This window comes from Temnothorax curvispinosus, unplaced genomic scaffold (genome assembly GCF_003070985.1).
Source record: "Temnothorax curvispinosus isolate PA1 unplaced genomic scaffold, ASM307098v1 QBEX01009640.1, whole genome shotgun sequence".
Lineage (NCBI taxonomy): Eukaryota > Metazoa > Arthropoda > Insecta > Hymenoptera > Formicidae > Temnothorax > Temnothorax curvispinosus.
Window position 1 is genome coordinate 1 of NW_020219420.1, and position 11,651 is coordinate 11,651.

At 40.4% G+C, this 11,651-nt stretch overlaps 2 protein-coding genes across 2 annotated transcripts; both read right to left on the minus strand.

Moving 5' to 3' along the window:
* Positions 1 to 4: 4 nt before the first annotated feature.
* Positions 5 to 4,199, minus strand: LOC112459214 (the record flags this gene model as incomplete). The annotated part of the gene is made up of 6 exons (XM_025023233.1): positions 4,173 to 4,199; positions 3,815 to 4,066; positions 1,847 to 1,945; positions 1,652 to 1,783; positions 885 to 1,272; positions 5 to 598 (listed from the first exon to the last, which is right to left on the minus strand). Coding segments are annotated over exons 1-6 (1,492 nt in total), but the record flags the coding sequence as incomplete, so codon positions are not given.
* A 2,282-nt stretch (positions 4,200 to 6,481) lies between these two features.
* LOC112459218 (zinc finger protein 787-like) lies at positions 6,482 to 11,077 on the minus strand. Its single transcript, XM_025023236.1, has 3 exons — positions 10,777 to 11,077; positions 8,706 to 9,503; positions 6,482 to 7,890 (listed from the first exon to the last, which is right to left on the minus strand). The coding sequence occupies exons 1-3, from the start codon at positions 10,847 to 10,849 to the stop codon at positions 7,223 to 7,225; spliced, it is 1,539 nt and encodes a 512-aa protein (XP_024879004.1). The 5' UTR covers positions 10,850 to 11,077; the 3' UTR covers positions 6,482 to 7,222.
* Positions 11,078 to 11,651: the final 574 nt, after the last annotated feature.

Consider the following 11,651-nt stretch of genomic DNA (forward strand, 5'->3'; position numbering starts at 1 on the left):
CCTCCAGGATACGTTCCATCAGCTCCTGGTGTCACAGTTCCAGGACGGATACCTCCAGGATACGTTCCATCAACTCCTGGTATCACAGTTCCAGGACGAACACCTCCAGGATAAGTTCCATCAACTCCTGGTGTCACAATTCCAGGACGGACACCTCCAGGATACGTTCCATCAGCTCCTGGTGTCACAATTCCAGGACGTACACCTCCAGGATACCTCCCGTTAGCTCCTGGTGCCACAGTTCCAGGACGGACACCTCCAGGATACGTTCCGTCAACTCCTGGTGTCTCAATTCCAGGACGAACACCTCCAGGATAAGTCCCTGGTCTTCCAGGGAGAATTCCAGGGTAGGTGCTAACTTCCCCAGGTACCACTCCAGTTGGATATGTTATTTGCCCGCCAGGGTAAGTTGTGACTCCAGGAATGATTCCTGTTCCAGGTTGCGTAATACCAGGTGTTCCAGTACCTATCGGTGGAACTTGTACCTTATCCGGTTTCCCTTCAGGATATCCAACATATCCAGGATATCCAGGACAATCTTCGCAACCGGTGCCACCCGATGACATACTTTGCGCTTGACCCATACCGCGACTACCACCTGAAAAGAAGTATTAATACTTATACAAGTAACTAAAGAAACATAATTATCATAAAAATTTTTCTCTAACAAAAGTCTTATTTATATATTCAGCCATAATATCTCACAATTTCAATCTCGAATCATAGAAATTTAAGTATATTGCAAGAATTCAATTCTATTTATTAATTTTATTTGTAATTTTTAACCACATTTTTTTAGTTTTTATTTCTTTTTTATCTTAAAAAAAAATTATCTAATATAGTAGCACACAAAATAATCAAATGTCAAAAGTCTCAATACTTACTAACTACTGCGCGCGAAGATTGCTGAGTGGCTTCGGCTTCGGCCTTGCCCTCTTTTTTTTCATCGTTACCGAGATTCAGATATTGAGATTGCGTCTGTCCACGAAACTTCCTTCGAAACTGATTCGTTTGTCGACGTTGTCGAATTCGATCGACATTTTTGTTTGATTTTTCTCGTTGCTCGAGTTGAATCTGTCGTTTCGTCCGGGCTCTTAGCGGTGTTAGAACGATGTCAGCTACGCGTTTTGACGAAATATCATTTTCATCTACAGGGATTTCATTGAAGAAAGGATCGAGAGTACGCCCCGGCACAGGTCTCGTTGCTTGTAACAAAAGGATATTGCGTCCGTTGCAGAAATCAGCGATTCGACCCCCAGCAAGTCGCCACGCCTATTCAGAATATTAAATTTAGATGTTAATATATTTTTCTTCTGATACAACATACTTTATTATTGTATTTTTACACGTAATTATTTGAGTAATATTTTATTTTTATTGTATAGTTCTTAAGCGTTTATGACAATATGATTACATAGAATACTTGTGTGTCAAGGGAACTAAATTCAGATGATACACTTAATTTAAAGCTACATATTGTTCTTGACAATTTACTTGACAATAAATTTACAATTATTAGTAGGAAATAGCAGAAAACATAATTCTGATGTTTTTAAATATGCACATGTAAAGATTTGTTAAGAGAACTGTAGAGAACTATTATATTGTGATTTATAACAATTTCAACGTGCCATGTAACTTATTATATTACCTCCAGTTTCGTGAGGGCTGTCGACGCATAGAGTATCTTGGATTGCCGCTTCTTACGTGACGCATTCTGACCCTGTTTTATATTTTCAAGATAGCAATCGTTCTCCTTCCTGCTCTTGTACGCAACGAATTGCTGTTTCGAAAGGATCAGTTTAAAATCGGCGTATTTTAATATTAAGACAACACAATCGCTTACCGTTACATCGTCAGTAAAAGACCATTGTTTCTCTTCACGATTATTTTCTGCATCTCTTATCTCATACTCGTGAACAGATCGATCGAAACGCGTCTTTTCCTACAAATAATAATATTGAAGTGTCGTTATAATATTGAAAATTATATAATAAGAATAATAATATGTATTAATTATATATAGTTTATACCATTTAGAAAATAATTAATATATGTATAATGGTATGAACAATAATAATAAAATATTGTTAGAATAATAATAATATATGTATATATATACATTAATCGTTGATACAAATTATAAATAATTAATGTATACTATTATTATATATTGATCTTATTTTATAACATCTCGAAATCTGTATCTGATGTTACTTTTCTTTTCAGGACAATCTGATAAATGATTAGGTGAAAATTAGAATTCGCTTCCCCGAGATTCTCGAAAAACAATCGAATTCAATTTTGCACTCTCTATAGGACCTAGAATCATCTAATTAATCTAATTCGAAAGGGGGTGAAAAAAGTGTCGCGATCGAGAACGAGCCGAGACGATCCGTAATCATATCCGTTCTTATCTTGTGAGCTTTAACCTCCTAAATCTTTCTTCGAGCAATTGTCTTCTCTTAGTCGCAGGCTAGTTACACTTAGCTTCTATAATGTTATTATACAGAACTTTCTTACGAATTTATATGGTCCAAAATTTAACCGCGTGAGCTATTTTGCCAGTCGGAGAAACCGAGTCTGTCGACAACATATTCTGCAAAGTGTTTGTTGCTTCAGATTTTATCGGCAGGAAGATCACAGATTTAATGCAGGATCCATAGTATAGAGAGTACAGCAAAGTTTGTCTACGAAAGTTGACGGCAGAAATCAAGAAGCAGACTCTGATGTACTTGCTACATTTGACGCTTATTGGGAGCAGATTTCATCGGAGACTTATACAGGTATATTTTGACAGCAAATTGGCGGCAGAAAACGAACGAAAGAAAAACTAGCTGAAAATTAAATGATGTCAAGGCGGACTCTATCAGTGAAATGCGAGTTTAATGCAGACACAGTCGATGTCAATTTGTTAGCAATTTCTGATCGAATTGTTGTCAATCCGCTGGCATTGCTTACTGGAAAGTTAATATAATCAAAGCCTGGTCGAAATCATTGCGAATATTCATGTAAAAGCGCGTTTTCTTACGCGAATACAGTTGTAATTTGTAATCATTTTGAAATTGCAGTTTGTACACGACTCGGCTTGTTTCTGGACGTATCGCGGAACGTATGAATGAAGCGGCAAGTAGAGGGATACTCGGGAGATCGCGTTTCCACATTTATCGTCGCGGATAGATGATACATGTCGGCGATTTGCTGAATTTCATAACGCCGCGCGAACCACGGCGACGCGAAGTGTCCTAAATCGCAAGAAGGCGAGAGATAAGCGGCTATCTATTACTCCGAATTGATGAATAAGCGACTCACGCACACGCGGACATCTAAACATCACCTTCTACAAATTACGACGACCCGCGCGGTCAGTTTTTTTACAGTCGGACAAAAACTTGAGCACTTTCTCCGGAAGTGTGCCTGTTAATCGTCCACAAAATCTTGTGCGTTAAAAGAGCGACACGCTAATAAAATGTAAATTAAAAAACTGATGAGTCCATTGATAAGAATAATTAAAGCTCGCATGGAGCTTATGTAAGCCCCTAAATTATTAATCGGTCGTGTTTCACTTATTTATTGTAAAAAAAAGAATATTGCTGTCGATTATTGACGCTAACAATTTTTATTCTAGATAGTGCACAATTTTTTGTAAAATTCATTCACTGTTGGCGTGTTGTTATTTACAGATACACAAAAGCGCGTCAATTCACAAACTTGGTTCGATTTTTATAAAAAACGCACTGCGGACCTTGCATCTCGATTGTTGAATGCGTGACAAAAAGCGGGGTGGTGAACGCGAGGGAATTAAAAAACTTACATGGTATCTCGCGAGCGTCGTACTCGCGAGGAAGATCAGAACGATGACGATGAGGTACGGCCGCATGGTTCGAACCTTCTGTGAGATCTCCGCGAACCGACGTCTCGACAATGTTCCAACTCCGCTGGAATAGATTCCCACCGACTCTACTCGCTTCTTCCGCTGCGCCTCTTCTTCGGTCCCGTCGTGGTCGGTCCCACGAAGCGCCGCTAAGGGTCCATGTGGCTGTGAGGCGGGAGTAGGAATCGCGTGCTGAACGAAATTCCGGGAATGTGCGTCGTGATGTAAGTGCGTACAGACGCTCGTGTGTATCACGTTATCTCATTTAGTCTCGTCTTGTCGTCGCGGATCTCATTACCGAAAGATATGCGCCCATGGCCGTCATTGACTTAGAAGATACACCTTATGTTGCAGTTAAAAAGAAAGAAGACTCTTCATATCATTATCGTATTGCTTATTTAGACAGTAGTCCAAAACATCTCGTATAACTCGACAGATTTGAAATTTCTTTTAAGAAAATTTTTATCGCAATTTTATATGCATTACATGGTAATCTTTATTTATTATATTATATATACGTATATATTTAATTTTATTATATATATTTTTTATAATAAATTATGTTCAGGGCTAAAACACAGATAAATAAACAAGCCTATTAATTGCGTTATTGCTAAAAATTACTTTATAACATTTGATCAAATACAAAAATTCTTTTGTTTCTATTCTAAATCCGCGTAAATATTCATCAATCGCAAGCGACATTGAGTTAACTTGTCTTATCGAGTTAGTCACTTTCGCTTTCGTTGGCCTAATTACTGAAGTCCAATCTATTTGTTAAACACAGTTAGTCGCTGTTTATCCTACTACCAAGCGTAGCTAATGATCGCATGGTTCATCGGCGCGATAATGAGTTCAATAAATAAAAAGGCGAAGCGAGAGAGTGTATTGAACGGAAAGCTTTATACGAACGCGCGTGTTGCAATCCGATAGGCGTGGAATTAAATTATTTAATACAACTTTTATAATTTCTCATCGCGCAACAGAGATTACAGGATTACAGGAATTGAAAAGTTGGACAGGAGAGGACAAAAAGTTAATTCAAACGTGTTTCTGAACATGTACATGTATCACTTCGTGTATTATTCTTTCGATAGATAAAACTTTTACAATTCGTAAAAAAAGATGTGGATAAATGTTTCGCATAGGCACTCCGGTGTACAAATAGCACGTATAATACAACGGTTGTAATAAATCGTTATCTAAAAAACGACTACGTCCAACGTCTCTCCTTCACGCGCGCAACTAAAATCTAATACGTAAAAGTGGGAATGCTATTTACAACATGTGGTCAACGCGACTACGTGCTTAATCGCTAGATCCCTATTCTCGTCCATGGGCGATCTATCGAATGACTAGGACGCACGTGTGTCCGAATCGCTCGTCAATTAATTACAATTATTACGACTCGAGCGGATTCCTCGGCGAATCGCGGCGGTCAATCTTGTAACGCGCTAAAACATTGTTACACCTACACGAAATCTTTATTATAACCGTCGCCACTCGCATAATCCGCGTGATCTTGCCGTCCGTTCAATCCTTGAAAAAGGGGACATTTAATATCGTCAATAATCGAAGATAACGTTCGTCGCGACGATGAATTAAAAGCAAGTTTTTCCATGACGGCAGATTGCGTTCACGATGGCGAAACGGATTCGACTAGTTCGACACTCTGACCGGACACCAATCTCTGGCACCGCAAACAAACGTAAGAAGAAGGCTTATTTATCGCCGCTATGATTAAATTCGCTGCTGGAGAACGCTGCTGGCAACCTACAGTACGGCTCTGAACGATGCGCTCGGCTGGATAACGTTCGTTGGACGTTACACACACGATATTCTAATTGTATAGAATTAATACAGCAAAATTCATCACATAACAGGTGGGTACACTAGTAAACGACCACTGGGTCTAAACTTATCTCTATGATATGAAATATATAATATTGTATGTATATATATATATATTTTTTTTATTTCTATATATTTTTGGCAGGTGATCGCATTGCCTGTAGCCGACTTTTTGCGGCAATTCCGGTTGCGCAATCCCGAATCACAGATACACGCCTTCGCTTTTGAGAACGTCCAACTTGCATCCCGACGTGCGGTTGCGTTTTTGAAAATTCTTTCTCGAAAGCAACAACGAACCACGGCGAATGCTGCATCGCTCTCTTCGTCGACTTACGATCGTGTATTAATATATACGATAAAACGTAAAAACTTTCCGCTCGGTCATGTAGGACAAAGATATCTTCACATCCTCGAACTAAGGGGTTCGCTACATTTCGCGCACCTGTCATTCGTACGTATTTACATCTTACATAGCTTGGTAGCTGCCTCGAAGAGCCTCAGAGAATCTCATTTAATCCTAAAATAATAAACACGATGGCACTGCAAGTTCAGTCCGTGTCGATGATCAATCTCAATCGCTTAACGCCGCGCGATAGCGACGCTACGTCTTTAAATAGATAAGGTCACGAGTTTGGCGTTTAATAGACGCTCTCGAAAATTTCTTTCCACGCGTTCATCCGTGCACGCCAATTCCGTCGGGACTATATCATAGTATATCGAGTCGCGTGCATGCTAAAACGCAGCCCAATACTTATGTAAGGCACGACTTTACATCAATGTGATTCGCGCTAAATTAAACACGCTTACAAATTTAACATTATTATGACTAATTGCTAAATGGTCCCTAATTCGGAAGATGCTTGGAATAATATCATACACAATACTCTATCGATTCTTTCTAATTCGCAATGTTATCCAGCATTATCAGACGTAATCTTTGTTTAATTGTATAGAATTAAGACGAATTAATGCGATAAAGGAAAATTGACCGTCATACAGTCATACAATTCTTGATAATGTGAAAACGAATCGAAATTGTTCATCAATCAGTAATCGCATATAAGATTAATCTTTTAATTTGAATCAAATTGTCAATGAGAAAAGATCCACGTTTTAAAGTCAAAAAAGCTTATGATTAAAAAGAACGTCAGCAATTTTGTGACATTCTGTACAGTCGCTGTAACAATTCAAATTTTCTTCAATTTCTGAATTAAATCTCTTACAATTAGTAATATAATCTCGTAAGGAACGAAATCTGATTGTTTTGATTGATTTTTTAATGAATAATTGAAGAAATTTCTAAACTTGCTTTAATATCCTACAAAAAAAAAACGAGTTGTTTTAAGTTCTAGAATACCCTGAAATCTCCATCTAATTGAAATTTCCAATCGAGTTTTGTGAATCTCGTAAAAATTTGTGCTAAAATAAGTACGAAGTTAAATGATATCTCTTTATCGATTGACCAACTTGATTTGATCGCTAGGTATCGACCGATTTTCAAGCGATGGCCAGGTTCAAAGTCATCGTGGCGGGTCTCGAAAAGGACGAGGATCTCGTCGGATCGGGATAATCGAACGTAGTCGAGGAACTCTTAACGTCATTTTCGAAACGGAGATGCAGGTGCTCCGGATTGGGTGATATCACCGATGTTCTGATGACCATTCTGGACACGTATTCCGGATCCTTAGTCACCAAATCGGGGCTCTCTGGATCGTCCGAAGGTGTCTTCTCTCTGCAGGGTCGTTTCGACGGTGCCGCCGCGTCTGACGTCCTGGTGTGCCTGATGATCGCGGAGAACGCCGACGACGAGTCTTTTTGGTCACGCTCGTGCCCCAATCGAGGAACTATGACGCTGGTGGGCGACGCCGTGACGCACGACGTCGTTTGCGATCTATTCAAGGACGACGATAATGGAGCACTCGGTTTCACCGTAGACGATGTTCTTTGCTGCTCGATCTGATCGGGCTTGTCCGTGGACGGTCGGTGATGGGCACGCATGCAGGACGATTCCTCGTGCTTGTAGAGGTACGATTTCAGGGCGAAAGCCTTGCCACAACGACCACACACATGAGGTTTGGTGTTCGAGTGCGTTTGTATGTGAGCTCGTAAGTTTGACTTGTCAGCAAAGGCTTTGTTGCAAATGGTGCACTTGAAAGGTTTCTCACCTGAAAAAACGAAAGTAATTATTAAAAATATCTCTCTATACATGACTTAATCTCGCCAAAACTACGCTTTCTTTTAAATGATAAATATTGAAAGTAATCACTTAAAAGAATGTCGTGCATTGAGAAATCTTGAATAATTGACGAGTTTATTTTAAAAAGAGAATACTAGTAAACAAATTTAAATGCTCTTTTAACAACGGAAATATAAAATATATAAAAATGAATGTAATAAAAAACAATTGTATATATACATATGTATATATATAATTGAAGGCAGAAAGTGTGAAATATAAAATAATATATTTCACATTTTATTTGCGCTTTCTCGATTGAACATCTCAATTAATCACTTTTAATGTATGTACTTCTTAGCACACTGAAGGATGTGAATATGTTGTTACGTGTCAACCGATTTCACAGTTGCACATCTGTAATTTGTAGTCGAAAATAGTGCCGTATCTTCAAGCGTGCCAAAATCACATCGTGAATGATTAATTTGCATTCATCTTCATTGAAAGCTCGTTAAACCGTACTCATCGTACTCACCAAAATAGTTTTCCTTAGTTTATTTACGTAATATCTATTATTGTAAGAGAAGGCAATCGGTCATGGACAAAAATCAACTCTGAGAATTGAACGATTTTATCAAATTAAACTTATAGCGAGAGTTATTAATTTTTTTTCCAGATACCTGATATACAGTTGCAGTAAATTATATAATTGTTTATGGCCAACGTTATGAAGAAAGGCGGTAAATAAATTATGAGGAAAAGCGATTTTGGACATCGAACACAGCGATATCAAGAGCAGTATACCTGTATGCGTGCGTATGTGTCCCTGCAGCAGCCACGGCCTGGAGAAACACTTGCCGCAATAGTGGCACTTGCATCCCTGATTGTGGGTCCTCACGTGCATGCTGAACGCCGGCATGCTGACGTAGACCTTGTCGCAGTGCGGGCACCTCCTGGCCTTTTTATCGCCCAGCGATCTGTGCGTCTGACGATGTCTGGCCAGATTCGAGGAGGTCGAGTATTTCTTGCCGCAGTCGGGACACTCGTGATCCTCGTTGTCCTCCGGCTTGGGATCCACGGCGGCCGTTCTGCGACCTTGGATCGACGCGGTCGAAGGTACGGACGCCGGATCAACGCCGATATCGGGAACGACCGATACTTTCGAGTGACACGATTCCTCCTGCGAGGAGCAAGGAGAATGCCGCGGCGAGAGGCGAATCTCCAAGGCGGCGTTCTCTCCGGACCGAGTCTCCAGGATCTCCCTCTCGCTCTCAATCCGCTCGAAGAAGAGTCTCGTCCGTTCGCCCAGGACTTGGTCCTGGTTTCCCATCACTTGGACAGTAGGCCGAGACCCAAGAGTTCTACTCGTCTCCGCGGGATACTGCGCGATCCTGGGCGACGCCGGTCGCTGATAGATGACATTGCTGTGATGAATTAAGGTGCCCGCCGCCGCTGCCAGGCTCACCTCCGCCAGTTTCGTCAGGTTGTACAGCTCCTCGGGACACTCGGACGACGTCTCGCTACCGCACTCGCTGGCGCCATCGGAAGTTGGTTGACCGCCGCTGTAATCGGCCAGTCTCACGCTTCTCTCGGGACTGAAATCTGTATGAAAATGAAAAAAAGGGTTGGTATTCAAATTAAGAATATTATAGCAAAATCTATTTTGATTGACAATTCTTAATTCATTCGGCAATTGTTTGACAATTATATCTGATGTTATATATTATGTTATCTATTTTCGCGAAAGTAAGTGTATTATTTTGATTACGTCTTTCAGCGGATATCTCACGGAACGTGATTTCAAATGCAACACCTCCAATAAATCTCAACGGAAACCAGGGAAATCCGGCGTCGACTCGTAAAACACCTTCGGGAGCAGGGCTTCGTACGCTGCTCCGTTTTCGGGGAGAACGGAAATAGAGTAGCTACGCCACCAACCCCCGCACGCCCGTCGTTCCCTAGCGCGCGCAACGCGTTTGTTCTATGTATTTCGTAGTATACCACGTACGTGTACGCACACGCGTTGCGTCGCGTAAGGAAGCTCGCCTGCCTGCGGTGGGGTTGACGGCATCGCGACGGTATGCGTCTCGGTGGGCCCTGGCGTGTGTGACGCATCTAGCGTCTCCTATTCTTAAATCCGCGCGACACACCACCTTGATCGCGAAGCAACGACCAGTAGATTTTTCCGGTTTTTAAATTTAATCGAGGAAGAGGCGACTTTGATTGTCGCGTGTAAAACATCGCGATTTTTATTCTTCTGTGAAAATCATCGAATTAAATTTCGTGATTTTAATAGATGGCTCAGACATTACTTTACTGACGCAGAAAAATTATCCGCGACATTATCATTATCATTAATATGCCAAAAGAATTTTTAAGCTAAACTTGCCATTTATAATATGTGGATATTTTATTGTTTTTATGTTAAATTATCATATTAGAATTACATGATAAATATAACAATTTTTTTCAAAAAAGTTGGAATGTTTTTTTATTCCATGTAAAAATGATTCAAAAATGTGAAAGATTAATGCCAGTATAAGTAATGCACGAGAACATTATATATCAACTAAAATTTATAAACAATTAAATTCAATTGTAATTTTTTTGCCAAAATTAATTTCAAATTATCAACGTTTCGATATTCTCAAATATGCTAAACTTAATTACCCAACAGCTTTAGCAAATTATGGTAAATTAAATTAGTTTATTAATTGATAGGTGAAATATAAATCACGATATTCAACTATAAAAAAATGAGAATTTGATTACCAAGTTAAAAGTACTCTTTCTTATAAATTTTTAATTTTTAGCTTCTAGTCTGATTAGTCATAATTAATTAAATTAACGCTTTGCAAATTTTTTATCAACATACCTCTTTCAGATCCTGCGATCTCTTCTTCCACACCGTTGTATCTGCGATGCGTGATCAGGAACGCTCGCGGCATCTTCCTCGTCTCCTCGAGTTTTCTCCTCAGAGCACACAAGTCATGCTTATCAACTCAAGATTCACAAACTAACACACTAACAATCGCACCGACTACTACTTATAGTAAAGGGGTGACAACGCGAAGACGAGGTAGAACCGATGGACACGGTACCAAGAGGAAGGATTACGATCCGTTTTGGAAGCGTGTACGTCGAGTGACGCACGGGGGTTGCGTTCGCTTCGGCAATTTCGGGCGCAATAGTTGCCCCGGCTAAGATTCGGGGCTACATATAGCAACGCAACCTCCCTCGCTCTCCACCTCCAACGCCGTCGCCGCCGCCGCCGCGGCGCTTTTCGTCGTCGTCGTCGTCTTCTTGTTCTTCTTCTTCTTCTTCTTCTTCAGCTGCACGCGCCTCAGAAGCGTGCCCGCCCGGTTCCCTCCTGCGCATGTGGTGGTCCCATTGGTGTGTCGGCAATGTGCGACACGCGTGGTGAGTGCGTACGACCTGCGGAGGAGGGGGCGGATGAAAGACCGCGCGGGAGGAACACAGCCGGCCCCACACGGCTCACGCAGGGTGGTTGCTAACTACCCTTATCTTCTCTCGACAAGTTGTCCCGTCTCATTATCGCCCATTATTAGATTCTACCAATTGGAGCAATCATTGATTCAAATGCAAATTGACGAAATTAATTGTGCGGTACACTACGATATTATAATTGCATGGTGATTCTTTATATAAATTTATCGATAAAAGAAATAAGTAAAAAAGATAATAAGAGAAATAGGTAATTGTAGCATATTTTAGTATAGTACACACATG